The 20,893-nt window shown below is 38.8% G+C and overlaps 1 protein-coding gene across 3 annotated transcripts; it reads left to right on the top strand.

Annotated features, from left to right (window-relative positions):
* The first annotated feature begins 6,033 nt into the window (after positions 1–6,033).
* Positions 6,034–19,616, top strand: CMKLR2 (chemerin chemokine-like receptor 2). Of its 3 annotated transcripts, none has more exons than XM_033065154.1 (2): positions 6,034–6,164; positions 16,843–19,616. In XM_033065154.1, the coding sequence occupies exon 2, from the start codon at positions 16,859–16,861 to the stop codon at positions 17,906–17,908; it is 1,050 nt and encodes a 349-aa protein (XP_032921045.1). In that variant the 5' UTR covers positions 6,034–6,164; positions 16,843–16,858; the 3' UTR covers positions 17,909–19,616. The 3 variants fall into 3 exon arrangements, with proteins under 3 accessions (XP_032921045.1, XP_032921044.1, XP_032921046.1); XM_033065153.1 differs by lacking the exon at positions 6,034–6,164 and adding an exon at positions 6,202–6,371; XM_033065155.1 differs by lacking the exon at positions 6,034–6,164 and adding an exon at positions 6,202–6,361.
* The last annotated feature ends 1,277 nt before the right edge of the window (positions 19,617–20,893 follow it).

Here is a 20,893-nt window from a genome sequence, read left to right on the forward strand (position 1 = left end):
TAAATTCCATATTGAAGTTCATGCTAAAGGCTGAATTTGGGTAATATAGTCTTCTTAAAAAGTAAATTGCAAAGGAAGGAGGATTTTAAATTAACCTTTATATGTCATGATAGAGCTTAATAATCAGAACTGGAATGGACAAATAAATATTGGGGGGTTTAGCTGTCTTTTGCTTAGACTGGTGTCTTATGCCTCATCCCCTGAGCCCGCTGCCAATTTATTAGAGATGGTGGTGGTTTTGCTTTTATTGAAGGCAATGAAAGAGTTTGGGTTGGCTTATAACTGAGCCCTTAACTAGCAAAGTGTTTTTCAGAGCATCTAATAATTTGCTTTGCCTCTATCACAAGTAGCAGGTTTATAGGGATTTATCAGCTCCCAACTCATTCGAGGCTGAGAAGGTAGGATTTAGAAGCAAAATTATTATCAGAGAGGACAAATGCAGAGCAGTAGACAGAAACTTGCATTGGTTCTCCCTGTCTCACATTCATTTCTATGGATAAATAACTTAAATCCTTGTGGAGTCAATGTCTTGTGTTTCACAAAACATGTTTACATCCACTAAACAGAAAAATAGCCTGACAAATGTAGCTGACTATAAAAAACAACTTAAAAAATACAAATGAATATGTATTGAAACCACAACTTAGGAGGATCTCAGAACATGCTCAGAAGATCTATAGGTGATTGAGTTTGATTTAGATTTGATTTGCATCAGCTTTGCACGTGGTGTTCAGGAACCATTCCTCATGGCAAGGAACTACTGTCCGATTTAAAATCTTAGCACGTTCATAATTCCTGAGGGATGTCAATGGCTGATCAATTATTGTAGAGTAACCAGCATGTGGAATTCCACATGTGCACAGGTGTTTGTTTCTCTTAGTTAAGGTTTTGAGCATTAATGATGCAAAGCAACAACCCTGCTTGATCACATGTGAGTCCTGTATAGTCATCCTGACTGTTAGCATATATTTTCAGGGAACTGCCCAAATTTTGTATCAACACTCAGTTTTGCTCTGTGTCTTTTGCAGGGAAATTGAATCCTTTTCAGTTTCCCTGTCTCCATTTTGTTTGTTTAAGACCAGCTGTGCCTCAGTGATCACAGTAGCCAAGAGAAATAGTCTAATTGTAGAATAGTGAGGGACAGGAACTGGTGATTGTTTCCTTCATGCAAATCTGCTTGCTTTATGGATTGCTATTCATCATAACAGTTTTCTGCACCTTGGCTGTGAATTGTTAATAGCTGGCTGCAGAAAGTGAAACAGAAGCACCTCTTGGGTCAGGAGTTTTGCCCATTGTAGCATCATAACGTGATGCTATTTGAACTGTGGACTTGGGGGTTTAATGCAAAGACACATGATATAAAAGGTAGAGACTGAGTCTTTGCACTTTAAATGGAAAATAAAACCAGTTTCCTGTAAGCATAAGTGTAAGCAATTGTGCTGTAACTTGCACCTCGAGTGGGTGGAGCCAACCTAAATCCTGAAGAGGTGTGGTTAAAGTTCGTCCCTGTGCTTTGGGTTTCTTGGAACCTAGACTGGCTTTGCTTTGGGCAGATTTTGAGACATCTGGCTCAATCCAAGGTGCAGTAAATTCTGGCTTCAGTCCTCAGACCTGTCTACAGAGGTAACTCTGTAGTTCCACGTAATTTCTGTGAGGTGAAAAAGAGCGATTTGATTAATCCAACCAGAAATGAAGATATGAAAATATTTTGTGGAATACGTCGTGAAACAACTCTAGTTTGCACAGCCTTATTTTTGTGTCTCTAATCTCTGTAGATCTCTCTGAAACAATTTTTCCAAACACTGACATTCCTTTTTATGGGAGGAGACAGCACTTTGGCTAAAATGGAAAAATACTGTTGTTGAGTTGGCTGGTTAGCTATTCAATTAATATAATCTTTAGCACCCAGTGATACATATCAGAAGTTTGGTTGTCAAGACACACTCTGAAAACTCTATGGATTTCAAGTGTTATTTGAGTGGCAGGTATAATCTCATTGTCATACGAATATAGAATTGAATACCTGTGTTCTGAAAGTTATGTAGAAAATAACTCCTACTTGTGGAAAATGAGAAAAAATGCACATATGAAAGAAAAATCCATGGAGGAAAAATTCTATTTCTTATGGTATTTTTTTCCCAGGTATCATATAAAAATATATTACATAATAACACTTTACATAAATCATGTAATAACATATAATACATACGTCACATAAATATATACTGTAATAAATTATTCTCTAATATTAATTATTTCACAGAATGTAACACTGCTGACTGTGTCTGCAGGAGTTTCATGAAGTGCTGCAGCTCGAACTAGTATCTGCATACATTCATATATACATGTATAGCAATATATGCTTATGTGTTCTGACCTGACTAAAGTAACGAGAAAGGATTTTGCCTTCTGCAGAATTACTGAATTTCTTTAGTCTGTTATAGTGAAAATCTTTCAGATCGTTGATAGCAGCATAGAAGGAGGTGTGGACCTGCCTAAATGAGCCAAACCTTCCTTCATCGGGTGGTTTATTCAAAAGTGTCCCTGGAGAATTTTGTCACAGTTGCTGACTCTGGTATGTAGTGGGCAGTTAAGCCACAAGTAAACATTACAACTTTACCTAAAGGATAGGCGTGAATAGCCATTAGTTTCACAGGAAGGGAGGAAATTACGCTTTTCCTGATTGTCATGTATTTAAATGTGGTTTTTCCAGAGTGGATTTTAGTCGATGAGGTATTCAAACAGTGAGGACAAAGGAGCAGTGAAGAATTACTATTCTAAAAAAAAAGACCGAACTGTAAACAACAGTAAGTAGTTGCTTTCTTGTGTTGTTCAGGTTAAATTAACCCTGGGAAAGCCAAATATCTTTTGTTTCATCTAATTTGTGAATTCCTGGTTTTTACAATTTAGCTGAATTAAGGACCATTGATGGAATGTTGATTAGTGCTGATGTTATCTGCACATACTAATAGGCAACGTGATAAGATCCACTGGTCCCCACAGTGGGGTATGATTGTCAGAACTATCAGCCAATTGTTGGCAATCCAGGTAAATCAAAAGTTAATTTTTGGGTTTTTTAATTACTTTGTAATTTGTGTTTTGGTTAATAGCAGTAAAACATTTCTGAGACCTTTCCCGTGTACATTTTTTTCCATACATCTTGTGCTTTTGTTTTGTTTTATAGGGTTAAAAAGCCCCCCAAAGAATAAGAAGTGCTTTTAAAATTAACTTGTTTTTCAATAGACCCAGTTTATTTGCTGCTAGACGACCCAATGTCTTTTATCTGCATGTAAATCCTCTCCTTTGTTCTTTTCCCATCAGGTATAAAGTAGTATTTCCCTGCTTTGCAAGCTCCACGTGCACTGTATGCACATGAATGCATGTGCCTTGTCAGAGTTCTCTGGCATATTGACACACTTAATGTAGAGTAAAAATTCCAGGGCTTTGTAAACTTACCCAGTTAAAAAACACAAATAGTACAGTAAAATACAATATAACTTCCAGACAGAGAAAGGAGAAGACATGAAAGAAAACAAGGGTTTTTTTAAAAATTATTTTCTAATTCTCTTCCAAGCATATAACTTTCACAAATTATCTGAAAAGATCACACTCAAATGATGTCAGTGGTTAACAGGTGGCACAAAAGTGTATATTAAAAAGCCATGTAATTTGTGACTCACCATTCCAGTTTCACTGTGTCTCAGCATATAAAGAGCTAAAACAATGAAAGGTTTAGAGCCTAACCTTACATTCTTCAGGGATTTAAGATTTCCACTCTGGTTAATCAAAACTATGTATGACTAAAATGTTATATTTAGATCTAAACAGAAAACAACCAGTGCTAAACCCTTTCAGATTGAATGCAATTTTGTCTGTAAAAAAGTGTTTCCCTTTTTTTCTTTTTCTCCCAGGTATGTTACTATGCTGGTTATACTGTGCAAGTTGGGTAGTTGCTCATCAAAGTCCTTTTCAATGGAAAAGGAGAAAATGTAGGCAGGACAGAGAGGTAGAAAATTATTTTAAATGCTGTAATCTGCTATTCTTGAAAAAAATAATCTCATTTCCTATGAAAAATTTCCTCTGCAAAATTACTTCTGGGCCCTTAGCATTTGGTGTTTCATATTTGGTGCAGTGGTAAGGAAGGGTGAGGAAAATTGCTACGTGGGGTTTAATCCTGCCTTGGTTCTGAAGGATGGAAGAGCTGAGGTATCAACAGAAGTATAGGTTAGAGTAGTCACAAACCTGTTTTAGTTTATGTTGAAAGGAACAGCCCCTTAAGGACAATTTCTCACCACCCCGAACTGCAAGAATCTTTTGCACTCTCCTGAATTCTCCCTTCACCTAGAAGGTGACAAGCATTTGACAAATTGTGACTGTATGCTGGGGATTTTATCTTTTTTGTGGATCATGTCTGGTAGTTATGTATTTCTTAATTTCCTCTTTTGTCTTGCTGAAATACTACTGAGCACACCTTTGAATTAACTGCCTTACAATAACTAGATTAGGCAAAATACCTGGAGAGACACTCTCATGTGCCATTAGAAAAAACCCTCAGCAGGTCTGCTGTTAAACAGTGCCTGTGTTTACCCTATCCCAGTATCTACAAAGGAAGATAATTGCTTTTTTTAGTGAAGATTCACCAATCACTTACCTAGAGAAAACAGGAAATCTTTAAAATACAAGAAATAAACAAATGAGATGCTTTCCTCAGGTAAGCCCCTCTGTTTGTCCCCATATATTCACAGGAATCCTGCTCCTCTCTCCTTTCCTTATGGTCCAGGGGCTCTGTGCATAATCCTCATCCCCCTTTCATGGAATTAGAGGCTTTCCTACTCATGTACAAAGTACATCTAAGACTTTGGTGTAGATGTAAAACTTTGTGTATACATGTATAACTTTCAGTGTTTAAAGTTATATTGGCAGAACAAAAAGAACTGTCATGGAGGGGAGACAAGGAAGACTAGTTTTGCTGGAAGGAGATTTTGGTTCCTGTTAAGAGAATCTGTGGTCTGTGAACCTAAAGAGAGTTGTTTAAGAACTGACAGCCTTGCTAAAATTTTAGATGCTGAAATCTCATTTTAGCTGATTTCGCTAAGAACTTCACCCTTCTGTGGGGTTTTTTTGTTTGTTTGTTATTTTCTTTTTTTTTTTTTACACTTGGTTGATTGGTTGGAGACTTTTCTTTCTAATTTTTCACTGGAATCAAGAGATTTGATATGGAAAATTTGGCCTTGACTAGAATCAACTGGTTGAACATGTTACATGTTTTGCATTAGTGACAGCAGAGTACCACTGTTAAATTACTGTTTCCACTGTCAGGGTAGACTGACAGATGCTTAGCTGATTTAAAATGGTGAGATTAGTGTGGTGCCATCGGAGTCAGGTAAGCTGTGGTAGCAATACCATATGGTAGTGGAATAATATTTCCATTTTACTGGCTGAGAAATTGAGTGACATGGAGATCATGAGGCCTGGCCACAAACCTCATCAGCTCTTTACAGAACTGGGAGTCAGGCCCAGTCACCTAAAATTCAGTTCAAATTCCTGACCAGTGTTACACTATCTGACAGAGAGTCACTCATTAGTGTTTTGAGGAGCTTACTTCTCCCTTACACACAAAAAGAGATTAAGCTACTAATCCGAAATACCAAATGAATGTATCACACTGTACAGTTAAAAATTATGCTTTCAGTGAGACTTTTTAAGCATCTTTCAGCTCATTCAACATTATTTTCTATAAACCAGAATGCTTACAAAGAAATACTGTTCACCCTCTTCTCTGCAGAACAAAAAGCAGCCCACAACTGTAAGGTCTCTTTCCATTCATCAGCCACCACATCTGTTGCTTGCTTGGACACTGACCAAAATGATTCATTCAAATGTCTAACATTTATTTTTGGTGAAATACTGGGCTTATACAGCGTGGCAGTATTTCAAAAATGGGTCTAGAAAACCAAGGGAAGTTGGAAACAACTTCCTCAGCTGAAAACAAACACGGCGTTATATCATTCTGCAGCTTTATTAGAAGGAAGGCAGTAGCCAAGTGAAGCAGCTGGAATCACACTGAAGTGACTCTGAGCTCTGCAGATCATTTCATTCTTCCTTCTGCTACAGAACTCACATCCCTGATTTACAGTGCCTTTTGTTTCAAAGAGCTAAGCAAGGTAGGTCAAACTCTCATATTTAAGTTCTTTCTCTCCCTTCCCTTTCAAACAGCAAGTCTCTACAGCTGCAACAACACTTGCAGGCAAATGTTGTAAGGTGGTCTGGCATATACTGCCTAAAAGAGCTTCTTGGAAGAAAGAATGTGATACTCATTTACATCAAAGATTACTTTGAACCACCCCAGCACCAGGAAAAGGTATGAAAATGTGTGTGAAATTAATTTTTAATTACTTTTGAATATGTTAGTACACACTTCAAGGAGCTTTTCCTGTCTGGGAATGGTAAGTGACCTTAACTTAAATCTCTCTCCCTCCCCTCTGTGTCCCCTAGTGTATCGGTTTTAATTTTTTTATTTGCTCAGGCATAGTGTGTCTTCTATAGTTATAGCAATTTCCAGTATAATTAGTTAACAATATGTCGTTTTTGATCTGAAGAGATTCTAGAACAGAAACTGGAAATTATTTCAACTTAGATAGCAGATTAAGAAAATACTTCTGAAGAATTATAGTTCTGCAGAATTAAATAAGGCTTCTGTGATCTCAGCTGGAAAGTGTGTATGTTTTCCCTAACCTAATTGTGGAATAAGGTAGGATGTGGCTCTAGCTGTCATTAAGTTATTGGAAGTGACAATAAGATTTGAAGCCTTGTATGCTACCACACAATGAGACAGGAATTGATCCCACCTCCTATTCACACTCCGTGATAACAGTGTCATTGTCACCTGTTACCTTTCTAGATGTGATCTTGCAAGCCAAACAATATCCCAGACCTGGTTTTGTGGACTTAGAAAACATGTATACATTGTACATTGTCTGTGAATTAAAACACATCTGCTTTCTAGCTGAATAAAAATGTATCACTGAATAATATAAAATGCTTACTAATTGATACCTAGGGAGAAGAGAGTGACTAAGGGTATGTCAAGGTAAAGTAGTTTGTCAGAGCAGATTTGCAGAAACTGATTTCAGGATTAGCTTACTTATGACAGGATAGCTTACTTTCACTATCATAATGTTGTTGTTCTACCTCAGAGCTGGGAAAAGCAAGTATTTTGATAACCCAATTTACTTTTGTTTAATGTCATTGCAATTTCTGGCCAAATTTAAAGTGTTATCAGCAACTTATGCCAGGCAGACAGGATAGAGGTCCTACCAGCTTTACTTCAATCCTAGGGATTTTTTATGTGCCATGAATGACACCAGAGTCCACTTCTGTTGAACGGAGAGTATCTTTGATTATGGCACAGTGGAAGTTATTTGACTCTGGAGAATGAATTTATGGTTTGGAATCTCTAACTGACTTTGTGGAAAAGGACCGTAAGTCAGGGAAGCTCTGTCTAAGGATTCCTAGGCAGGATCTGATTACAGATTTCAACTGCATGGTGAGGGCAGAGGAAAACTGTTGATCAAAATAATGTAATTTCTATGCACTGTACATTACACATTCTTTCTTTTAATTATAAGAATTTCTTTTTCTACTGACAACCAAGTGAGCAACTTCTGAAATGCTTTGATTTTTATTTTGGATAGATTGATTCAAGAGGAAAATTTATATCTGTTTCCAAAAAACCAGTTGCCATAAAGAATTTTCTTCTCCTTGTGTTTTTTAACAGACACTTGAAGTTTGTGCTCTGTTATTCTATACTAATTTTGTATTAATAATTCTGCTATTCCAAGCACTAGGCAACAGCTTTGTTTCCGGGGGTTTATGATCTATTGAATGGTCTTATTATTTTCTTATTTATTTATTTTGTCTTTTGGAATGTGCCAGCAGTTCAGCTGTCTCTCTTACTGTGGTGGCTGGCTGTCTGGCTAATTTGCACTCATTATTTCTGATAATGGTTTAATTTGTGTTCATGCAGTCTGAAGCTAGCAGTTTCACAACAGTGCTGGGCTCTGTTGTGGCTGGCTGTGTGAGAGCTGCCTGTGAGGAGCAGTTTCTCTGGCTGTTAGAGGAAGTAAGGGATTGCTGTGACTGGGGTAGGCAGTGTCCAAGAGACATTGCTTCTAGAAGGGGAGATGCCATTATGTGGGAATGAGCTCTTTCACAATTGCTTTTACCTTTACAGTGTGCTTGAGGCTCCTGAGAAGGTAGCATATAGCATATATAAAGGGAGCTCAGCTACTTCTTTGTATCTTCAGTATGTTCCACAGGCTAAGGACCTTAAAGCAGGAGCAAAAATCTGTATATTAGCCCATTGTTGCTTTTTTCCACAAGGAATTTCTGCTGGCTTTTCCAGCTCTGTTATACCTGGCCCACCACGTTGCTGCAATTCCCCGGATGAGCTGAGCACACCTACTGCAGACACAGTAATTTTTCATTACTGAGCTCAGAGCGAAGCCAAAACCCATTGCTGCAAGTTAGGTTTGCTTGCAAGGATTATCTGTTAAGGTCAGCACTGTAGAATTTTCCAGTTCTTGCCAGGGACATTAGCTAGCAAAACCTGTAGCATTCTCCTACTTCTCTTCCCCTACCCAGGCTCTCTTATCCCTTTTTGATACTTCTTGAAGGGTGTATTTGAATAATCAAAAAGCACAAGTATGAAGAATCAGCATCCTTTCCCTCTATCCACTAAAGATATTTACCTTTTTATTCTTTTATTTTTCTTCCAACTTTACCTTCAAATTTACTGTTTGGCTTTGGGCATGATATGTCTCTCCCTACTCTTCTTGTATGTGTTTATTCTGTTTAATTATAAACAAAGCAGGAATTGTCTTTCACTATGTTCTTACAGTACCTAGATCCAGTGAAGCTTTGATCTCAAGGACTAGGGCCTTGGGGTACTTTCCCAACATAAAATAATTGCTACTTTCAGCAAGTGTGAGCCTGACACACAAGTTTTATTCCCTTCTGAGGCCTTCTAGAGGAGAAAGTGATGTGTAGTAAGTCCCATACAGTCTATGTAATTTCACTTTCTACACTCCCATTTCTTCTTTCTAGTGGTGCTCTTTCAATGAGCTTCAGCCCCACATTATTTTAATGAGATGTTGTGGAAATGTTAAGAAGCATTGCCCGTTTAAGAAACCTGAGTAATGTTAACTCAGGGTGCTGGACCATATCTGGCAGAGTCAAGTGGGAAGTGATTTGTAAAGGTAATATGGGAAGCCTGTAAAACCAGTATTTCCAAGCTCCTATTTAACACCTTAATCATAGGTGCCATCTATTCCTATCAGTACTGGGGAGTGTTCCCAGCACCATGTTAGGGACCTAGACAAATATCTGGTCCTGAAACTTAACAATATGAATTTTTCAGTTTTGCAGGAATAAAGCCAGTATTTATTACAGATTTGGTCTTAAAGTAAAGAAAATAGTTGGCTTTGTATGAGTTGGAATATTAGAATAACATTGATACAGGAGTAGACACACTTAATCTACTGTACACAGTGATCCTGGTATATTAACTGTGAGGACATAATAAATTATGTTATCCAAAACATTCCAGCTGATAAGTACCAGCAGTGTGTTGGAATTGGATGTTCTGATATACCATGCAAGAGTATGTGTCAAGAGTAATATAAACAATATTACATTTATGCTAGAAGAAACTGCTGAGTTATATAAATGAGGGGTAGATAGACCTAGGAAAACAGAGATCGATTTAGAGGGCAGTACACAAGCAAACATACTGTAAAAAGTGATTAGGAAGTTAATCTGGGGAAGAGATTAGGGTAAAAGAAGGCATATTAGAGGAATGAGTTGCGGTGCTAGTTAAAAAACCTGTAAATATAACAGATTGTAACGTATTTTTTTACCTGTTATTCAATAGATATTTTGTATCTTGCTGGAGAGAGTGTTGCTTTGTATTTTTTCTGTAATGACCTGTTGTTACCCTGCAATAGCTTTGGAATAGCTGTTGTCTAATGTGTTTAATTTGCCTTAATTAGTCTGCTGAGTCAGCTGCAGAAAAAAATCTCTGCATTTACTCCGTATCCTCTACTCTCACTTTACTATTTTTTGTTAGGAGGGAGTTGTGGTTAAAGCATGTGTTTGTTGAAACAGTACCACCATTTAAAAAACATGCTCAGAGCTGCATGATCATGTAATGACCACATGAATGCTAGTCAAAATATTCTTTCATCACAAATACATGAAACAGTTGCAAAGTAAAAATTCTGGGTAATTTTTGCACCAAAACCTTAAAAAGCCGTAATTAATTAGAAACACAAGCATTCATTATCCCATCAGTCCAGCCCCTGCAAAGCTGAGGCACTTAAATGTTTTTAATCAAACATCTCTGCTGCTCTAGGTGTGTAGTTACTGTGGTGGCTTATAGCCAAAGGAAATACTGCTGGTGTTTGTGGAGGAACAGAAAACTCGTGAAGCTTCCATGGGACAATACTTGATTGGGTGTTAGCTCACAGCCCATGGGATACCTGGTGTACCTGCTGGGCTCTGTCATCTGTAGCAGCTCTGAGGGATGTCCTGGGACTGCTGGCACAGGGCAGTGGGGATGCCGGATGGTGGAAATCCAGGTTGCAGTTCTCCTCCATGCAGAGAAAGACCAGGAGCAGTAAGGGCTGCCCAGGTAAGTGCTGTCCTCCACCACAATGAGCATGATGGCACAGAAAGGAGCCTCCCTTCAGGAAGGGAAAGGTCTCCCAGAGGTGAAGCTGTGGTTTCTTCACCATGAGAGAAGGGACAGTGCTAAGTTTAAGAAAGAAGGATAGGGCTGTGGCTGAACCACTAGGCAGGGACTCTAGATTTAGCACTTGGTTTGATCAGAGACTTCCTGTAGGTCATTCTCAGCATTCTTCAGCAAACCAGAGTGATGATAATTCTCACTGGAACCTCATTTCAGCAAGGATTGTGAATACTGAAGCATTATGACTGGTTATGTAAATACTTTGGCACTGCTGATACATACAATACATTAAGCAAATTTTAAATCTCAAGTGTCACTGTTTAGCTAAATGTCTGTATATTTTGGTAAGAATATCAGATTTTTTTTCTCTAAAATGGTGCTACTTTTAAGTTTCACAGATTTGACCAGTCATTTTCCTGACTCTGATGGATGATTTTTGTGGTTACATGATTTGCAGTGGCTACATCAACTCCTTGCGTTCCAAAGAAATATTAAAAATTATATTCTTACTTTTAGCTGTATTAACAGAAGGGAATAAGAGCAAAAAACAAGAGCTAGCTACGGAGTTATCAACTGCCCTCCCCTTTGCCTGTGCATGTCCGCGGGATGTCTGGGTTTCTTTGTCATCTTTGGGAATGGAAGACTTGGGATCAGCATGAAAATAAATCTATTTTGATGATACACAGTTGCAGACATTTATCAGGTCCCTGATTGTGGAAATGGTACACTGCTCAATTGCAGCCCTTGTCTGGAAGGTATTTTATATTCAGGTCAGAACTACTGTGATACTTTTCCTACTACAGCAGCCTTATTTAGATATAAAGTTGGATTTTCCATGTTTAGTTTAACATTTCTGGGTCGGCAAAACTGCTGGTCTGAAACTGTAGATTTAAATTAAATTAACTGTGCTATACAAATTTGTTAATCCTGAAACACTCAGTTTGTGGGAAAAGTTGTCAGGCTATTATCTGGTCGAAGGGCTCCAATTCCACAGATGAGGTGGTGTGTTATGACTAACAGGGTGGTGTTTAGCCTTGCTTGAAGAAAGTTAGTTTTGGCCTAAGTTCTAGGACATGTCTAGCTAGTACATTGCAAATGCCTTTCTAACACTGCTTCATGAGAGTCATAATGGACAATGATTGTTATTTGCATTCCTTTCTTATCTGCTAGAACAAATACATCTATATTGTGGCTCAAAAACATTTCCAGTCACATGTTGTATCTGTTGTGACCCGTTCTAGTTACTGAATTCAGGATGACATTGAAGTTATTAGGTTACCATATATCTAATCACCATAAAAGGATAGCCAAAAGACAATTGTTTGTGTATGTGTCTATGAAAGAGAAAACACAGACACAAGCTTTGGCTCTGCCTTTGTGTACACCAGCTTAAAATGCTCCTTACCTAGTAGCTTTGTCTGCAGGGCCAACTTTAGGCAAAATCTTCATGATTTAATTTTGTAATATGATTTAATTTTGTAGTGTGAGAGTATCAGGCGCCTCCTGCTATAGGAATGTTTCTGCAGAGGCAAGGAGTTATCTTGACTTTGTCTTTTTGAGGGAGAAATACGAGTCTATGGCAGTCTGTAATTTCATCAGTATTCCTTGTGTCTTTGTAAAATGCTTGCCAGGAATACATGTGTACCTCTAATGAATTTGCTCAGCCTTCTGAGGTTTGAGCTTTATAGATAAACTACCAGGTGAAATTCACGTTTATGTTTTTGAGGCTAGATAAATTCAAAATTTGTTGCCTCAAAAGTTCCAAGAAAAAATTATGAGGGCTTTCAACTGAATTCCATATGTGAATAAACTTGCTGACACACAGTATTACAAGCAGGCTTTAGGTGACCTTTTGTGAAACTAGTTGCTCTCCAGCTTTTGACTCTTGCAAATGACAGAAGCTGAAGTGATGCAATCAAATAAGCTTTCCTTTAGCCACAGATAATACACATGGAATGTGATGTACTCACAGTCGTTTAAAAATACATTGATAGGAAGGTTTGTGTAATAGCTTCCCTCTATGAACAGTTGAGATAGCCAACCCTCCAAACCATAATTTTCCCAGTAAGTCAGGACTCATTACTGTGACCTCTGAAACCAATTTAGCTAACCAGAGGCTCTAGCACTGTTTGTCACACTGGAAAAATAGATTTGGGGGACTACCATTCAAATATTTGTGTTAACTTCTAACTAACATAGACAATGAATAAACTCGTCCCTTCGACCTTTCTGTAAAATTCAAAAGTAATGAGGATCAAATGTGAGAGAGAGGGGTTGTGTGAGCTGAGCCCAAATCTGTGGTAAAGACTGCCAGTGTAATTCAGTTGGGTCCTAACTTGTGTGGTGCCCAGGGAACTCTGGACCCCCAGGAGGACTTTGCTTCAAGTGGAGTGGACGGAAATTGCAACTTTTTTGTTTGTTTTCTTCTATTTTAGACTGAAAGCCCAATGTAATTGAATTCCAAAGTTCTGCCGACCTCGGGGCTGAGGTGTGGAGAGGTCAAACGACTTCCCCTGGTCAAACAGGATACATGTGGCATAGCCATGAATAGATTCCAAAGTACTGGTCCCATGTCATAACTGCAAGGCCATTCTTAGTGCAACAAGAGCTGTTCTATTTTAGGCAGATCCAATCATTTGTCCAAGTTGTCATTGTGGCTTAGCCATAATAGTGGTAAAGGACACGAACTCTAGGTACTTTTAGTAGAAAGCTGTGAATATGCCAACTGAGATCCAAGTCTGTAATTCCCTGCTGAAGTTCAGAGAAAGACTGTTCATGTAACATGTGGTGAAGTCTCTTCCCAGCAGTTCTGTGGCTTTGTATTTTAGAAATATTTCCTGATGATCTGTATTTCTTGGTAATTCTGCTTTCTGTCACAAGATCTAAAAGTGCCAAGAGCCATTCTGTTATATTCCTATAAAGCCATTTAGAAGTTAAATTAACTTCTGTTTTACAGAAGAGGACAGGAAATGAAACCTCCTGGTCAACTATTTTCATAATTAAGCAACTGAATCAAGGAGGCTCAGTTTTCAGAGCTGCTTGTGGCTCAGCAGACAGGAACGGACTCGTCAAACAACTGCTGAGCGTACACTTTACTCAGGGTGTTTACTATTTAAAATACAATTTTATAAAAAAGGATAGGATGAAATCTAAACTTGGTTATATTAATCCATATGCAATGGAACACTGTTCTGTAACCTGTGGCTGCTCCCAAGGCTTATTGGCAGGCCTCTAACCACACTTTCCTGTTTATTGAGAAATGTTTCCCATGCACTGGCTCCCCAGACTGGCAGACACTGAGACAGTGAACTGCACCAAACCTCCCTTACCCTTTCTAGCAGCTGCCTCAAAGCCAAGCAGAAACTGCTGTCTGAAAGTATTGTTTTCTCTACTGAGCCTCAGTTTGCAAGCACATTAATGAGAATTTTTCCAGCTTGGAAAGTAAGCCATTTGTCAAAGACCATGCAGGAAATCAGTGAGAGAATAAGGAATACAATTAGATTTCTTCACAAGGCCTAGACCTGAACTGCAAGACAGTTTTGACCCTGGAAATTTCAGAGTCATGTATTAAGAGAAAATTTTTTTCAAGACCACAGAGAACCATCCCTACTGAATTATGGTTAATGGAAAAAATCTGTGTCCTCAGTGATGGAAACCAGTATAACTCCACTGACAATCACCTACTGCTTATCTTTTTCAGGACAGGGCATAACACCATGAGTCCTGCTGTAGAAGTGCTTCATATATGTCAATGTCAGAAGTAAAACTTTCTGGGCTTTGCAAATATAATTGCAGTCTTTGCTGAGCCCTAGCCATAGTGTCTAATTTCAGCATTTGTGCACTGGGAGCAGTGGTAAACAATGTTCCTTCTGCTTTTTCACTCCTACTGCTGAAGACTCCCTGCATTGAAGACTAGAATTAGAGTGAAGGAAAAATATAAGCCTGGAAAAATAATTGCATTTTAAAGGTGTGCTCTTTCATTGGAGTTTTAAACTACAGGAGGCTCAGGAAATACTTGGCTTTTATTTGGGTATGTGTATTTTGTCCTGCAATACATCATCTTTAAAATGCTAAATATAAAATTGACATTGTTGGGCAGTAGGCAAATGCTTGTCAGAATAGTTGGAAATTTTTTTTTGTTTAGTTGCATAACTTTGATTTGAAGGTATAGTTTTTTATAAAGGCAAATCCACTTAAAAATCTAGTTATTAACTTGACTGTCCTCTGGAACTGTCCAAATATAATGTTCCAGATGTTAATGGTACTGCTCCATGTTTATACTTTTCTCTCAGCAGCTGTTAAGCTATTTGAAAAAATTACTCAGATGGGTGGTAGTGGTATTTGATGCAGAATCCACCCCCAAGGGGCATGCAATTACATAAATGCAGCCCAATAAGTATCATTTATCAGGACAGCAAACCAAATAACATTCTTTCAGCCTGATGTAAATCACAAATGCTATCATAGCCTCTTGACAGAACAGGCTGTGCTGACTCTTACTACATATTTTTTTAATCAAGAGATATAAAATTACACAACCTTTTTTTCCTTCCCTGTCCATCCATCTACAAATGAGAAGTCTAATCTTGCTAATGCGTGTGCACATGCGTAGCTTCAGTGGTGTGAGCAATCCTCTCAAACTGAGTGCACTGCTTTTTGGGGGAAAGGTGAGTGCATGAATACGAGTTTGCAGATGTGGTTCTGCAGGCAGTGTGCTCTGGAGACCCCTCTCCTCTTGTTCTTACCGTGCTATAATTAATGGAATTACAGGAATGCAGGGCTGAGTTCCAAAAGCGCGGGCTGAACTTTGGTTTCGGAATGGAGATAGCACTCAGAAATTTAGAGGTAAGATAAATCATAGGACAGCTAATTGACTGCTCTCAGGCACAGGTCTTCAGTGCAGCTGAGTCCAGCCAAACAATTCAGCTTTAAATAATGACAGAGTTCGACAGAATAATTGTTTTGATCATTGCAGAGACTTTTATCTGACTGTGGCCACCTGTGATGTGCTGCAGCTTTGTCTATATAGCAAACTAAACACTGTGAAATAACTTCTGACTGCTTTTCTTTCTGTTGTTCAAACTCTGTTTCCTTACTGTTTTCCCATTAATTTCTTTCTTCCCCCTCAGTTTTGGTTTATATTCCACTTTCCCCTCCCCCTCACCTTCCCTCCCACCCACAGAAAGAATTTCTATGTGAAAAATCATTTTGTACTCGCAAATTCCAGAAGCTTTTGTAAGAAGAAAACCGAGAAAGTTCTGTAATTCTGTCTTTAAAAAAAAAAACAACACACAAATGTTTTCATTTATAGCTCTTACAGTGTGTTTTTTGTTAATGGAAGCTTTATTTCTTTCATCTATTACCTGTTTCTCAGCTCACTAGTGGAAGGACACCACAGTGTCTATTATCCCTGCACTATGGTCTATATATTTCCTTCTCTACATTCTTTGCTGGGTTAAGGAAATGCAATATGTTTAATGGCCTGAAAATCATCTTTTCTTGATACAAAGACAGACATGAAAGAGATTAATAAACCCATGAACTTTTAGTTGCTGGAGAAATTGCTGTTTGTCATTTTGTGAACTATAATTTGAGGCAGGGGTTAGTGGGTGAAATTTTATAGAAGATGATTTCCTGACATTTTAAGTGAATTTTTTTCCTACAAAGATGTCTAATGCTCCTCTGATTTCAGACAGATGTAATCCATAAAACTTGCTTCATGTAGGAACAGAAAGAAAGTATGAAACCTGACCAGAAAATAATTGCACACTCATATTTCTGTAAAACTTTGCATCTGGTCTCCTAGAAATGTATCAGTGATACTGTGCTCAGTGCTGTCTGTTAAGAAATTAATGGAAGGAGAACAGTTCTTGAAGATTACAAGTTCTGTTTTGATTTAAACATTTCTTGAAATGCCTGTGACCAGATTTCTTCAGGAGTTTTGTGCTAGCAACTGACAAATAAAAGGTGACAGATATGCCAAACTAAGGAAATGTTTTTGGTTTATGACCAAGAACTTGAAAGAATTGCAGTTTACTATTTACAGTGCAGTAAAATATTTCTTCTTTGACCACTTCGTTTCTTTTCTTCCCCAGAAAGCCACCCTGCAACATGACATTTGAAGATTTTGAGAACTACTCTTATTTCTACGATCTGTCTGAGGAAGATGAGTCACCCCAGTCTTCCCTCAGCATTGCCCATATTATATCCCTTTTCTTTTACAGTGTGGCATTTCTGCTGGGAGTGCCAGGCAATGCCATTGTCATCTGGTTTATGGGCTTTAAGTGGGATAAATCTGTTTCCACACTATGGTTCCTGAATCTGGCCATTGCGGATTTCATTTTTGTTCTCTTCCTGCCCCTCTATATTACATACGTGGCATTGGGTTTCCACTGGCCTTTTGGGAAGTGGCTCTGCAAAATGAACTCATTCATTGCACTACTTAATATGTTTGCCAGCGTTTTCTTCCTGACATTCATCAGCCTTGACCGCTACATCCGCCTCGTCCACCCGGTCTTTTCCTACAAATACAGGACTGTAAAGAACACCCTCGTTCTCAGTGGGGTCATTTGGATGTCGGCTGCAATTATTGGTGGCCCTTCCTTATACTTCAGAGACACAGCTACAGTTCTCAACAATGTCACCATTTGCTACAACAACTTCCATGTGCATGACAGAGAACTTATTTTGCTGACACATCACATTCTCATTTGGGTGAGGCTTGCATTTGGTTACCTCTTTCCTTTAGTGACCATGGTTATTTGCTACTCACTGCTGATTGTCAAAGTGAAGAGGAGAACTGTATTGACTTCTAGCAGGCTTTTCTGGACCATCACTGCTGTGGTTGTAGCTTTTTTTGTCTGCTGGACACCATACCATATATTCAGCATTGTGGAGCTGTCTGCTCACCACGACGAAAACTTGCATGACTTACTACAGGATGGCATTCCCCTCTCCACTGGCCTTGGCTTCATCAACAGTTGCCTCAACCCAATCCTCTACGTTCTGATTAGCAAGAAGTTCCAAGCCCAGGTGAAGACCACGGTGTCAGAGGTGCTGAAGCTGGCCCTGTGGGAGGTGAGCCGCTCGGGGACGGTCAGCGAGCAGCTCTGGAGCTCGGACAACGCTGTGCCCGTGCACTGCTGCGAGACTGCCCAGTGACTGCTCCTGCCACCAGCTCTCTCCAAGAGAGCTGGAGGTGCTCTTGACTTCACACCTGCCAGTCAGATGTGCATCTTTGCATATACAGATTTCTGTGAACAGCTGGCTTAATTGCACTTGCTGCTTTGATGGAAAGGTTTTTAAGGCACGCATGGTTTGGATGTGTTGCCCTTGCAATGCACATGCAGCCTGAACTGAAAGTTATCAGCATAGGTGGAATTACTCCAGCTGGGCTTTTGATGAGGAATGTTGTTTTAATCCCGTTGGTTTGCTGTGGTTCCATACCTCACTGATATCAGAAGAACACATAATAAAAATATTCCTCCTTGCCATTGCTGATACCACTCTTAATTGAGGCATTATCATCCAAGAGACTGTGGCTGTACATCACAGGGTCGTGAGTCTCCTGATTGCCTACTGCTGCCCCAAGGAGGAATTCCCTGGCTACATCCCACCTAAAAGAAGCCATCAGTGGCTCCACTCTGCAGCTGGAGAAGAATCTCAAGGTGGAGAACTCTGAATTGCTGCCTTCTATTGTCAAAGAAAAAAATATATGGCAATAAAACCTGTTTTCTCCCAGTGCTCTTTGTCCTATATACAAAACTAAAGCATGAGACCCTATGTTTTCTGGTCACTTGCTGTATTTTTAACACCAACTGTCTGCAAAATACTGAGCAGATGTTTCATACAAGTATTGGGCTCATTCAAAGTGTGCAAAGAATTAGTGATAAATATTTTTTACACCTTCTGTGCCACACTTCTTTTTCTATCTTTAAAATTTTAGTCCTACAGAGATTTATTACTCTTGATTGCTCTTTATTACTCTTTCAAGCAAAGGTAAAGAAATAATACAATATTTTGTTTGCCTTAATGTCAAGCTTATAAAAAATGGGTGGAGTGAATTAATCAGTATTCTGTTACAAGTCTGTAGCCAAATTTGGACTTCTTTTCCAAATACCAGGCAAGACAGTTCATCCAGGAAATGGAGTCCACTCCCATAAGAAAGATGAAGTAGTTCCAATTATGCTGTATTCTGTTCCAACTTGTTGCTTGCTGCAGAATCACATGCACCAATGCAAATATACATATGCTATGTGGAGTGAACCAATTTCTGATGCAATACCACTTAATTAAAAAGTTGAATGTGGGACAAAACTCCACTGAAAGTAAAAGCATAGAGCTTTGGGCAAATTTGAACTGTTTTTTTTTCCTAGTTATTGGCCTAGGCATATAGAATAAAACTGCCTTTCAAATAATATACCTAGTTTATATGGCCTGCCAACACATTGGTAGCATTTATGCTGTAATTGAGGCCTTATATGTAAATAGATTTGCTTTTGTATAAAATACATATGTATGCATGAGCACACCCAATACTGGTAGCTGCACAAATAGAAAGCCTGACTGTGGTCTGTAACTACTTCTTTGGGCTCTGATTTCAGAGCCTGAGAGAGTCAGGCAGGATCAGTGGAATTTCAGTGTATTTCCCTTGGGGCTGGAAAGCTGGTAAGCAGCATTCTTCCTTTCAGTCATTTGCTGCCTGGTACATAGTTGCTCATCATAATATTTTGGCACCATGCTGCTGTATGTGCCTAAATCAAGCATTTTGCAGTTTTTCTTCACATGTTCCCTGACATCTTTCTAAGAATGATGTACTCTCCTGGCTGTAGTCCAAGTGAGGTAATAAAATTTTGTTGTTTCCAAAGAGCATGTTCATTTGCTTTTCTTAGCAGCAATGTGTGGTGACTGGCTTTTCTTATAACAGCTCCTTCCCAAAGATTTTGGCAGGTGAAATCAACCCCTGGCCGTTTCTACGATGGGATTTAAGGTTCATGCCAGCTTTCTTCAGCTGTGTGCACACACATGTTCCTATGTACAGCACAGAGACTGATTTTCAAATGGGGGAGCATATATCTTGCAGAAAGGATCAGAAAGTGTGGCCTGAAGCAGCCAGGAGAAAGAGAGGAGAGAATTGAATGAGGCCAAAATCAGCCTTGATCTATGGCATTAAGTGTCTTAACAATAGTGCGATGTAACTGCTACCACTCACACCAAGATCAGTTACAGAATTAGCTACATCATTTCTTCAAGAGTAATGCAAGATATCTAAACAAAACAGATAATGCTCTAAGTTTCTCTTTCCAAAGAATCTTCAAAACAATACCAACAATTCTATGCTGCTTGGACTGAGGAACACTCATTCGAGTCACCACAATGGAAAAAAGGGGCCAGAAAAAGGAAAGGAATCTGTGTCATCATGCAGAGAGATACTGTAGAAATAGCTATTGACACATTTAATAATGGACAGGTTGTAGTTACTTTTATCTTCTTCCCGGACAGTTTGTGTTTCTGAAGGTTTTTATGTAGATTTGTTTTTGTTAAAACTGTTTACCCAGTATTCCTGCATAGAACATATTGAAGTTACAGAAGTTTTTACTGATCTTTCTGTTACACGGTGCACTTGGGATACCTGTCTCATTTATTCCAGGGTGCTGATTTTTCAAGCACAGTGACACAGTAACATACCAGCACGTATCCAAACACTACCCAGAACCACCTAACACAGACATACGTGGATTGAGTAGAATACTCTTGCCCACATACCTACCTATTTTTTCACTGGGAACACTGTGCTCTCTAGGTTGTTGGTCTTTTTTCTGTGCACTTTCTTCTTAATATCAGGAAAAAAAACCAACCCTGCCAAAATCCAACACACACAAGAAATCTCAAGAACCAAAGAGCCAGTGAGTGCATGCATGCTTAGCATAAATGTAATACACACAAATCCAGTCTGGCAGGTCACATGAATGATTCAGTGCTGTATTTTAACAAAGGTCAGGGCTTTAATTTGAAAGCCAAGAAAAGAGTGTCAAGGTAAGCAGCACAATGAATGGGAGGTCAGAAACAGTGATGGCCAAGATAATAAAATCTGTATTTTTGAGGCAGAATTTTTAATCATTTGTTTTTCTGATATGGTATTTGCCA

This window comes from Catharus ustulatus, chromosome 7, assembly GCF_009819885.2.
Source record: "Catharus ustulatus isolate bCatUst1 chromosome 7, bCatUst1.pri.v2, whole genome shotgun sequence".
In the NCBI taxonomy this organism is placed as follows: Eukaryota; Metazoa; Chordata; class Aves; order Passeriformes; family Turdidae; genus Catharus; species Catharus ustulatus.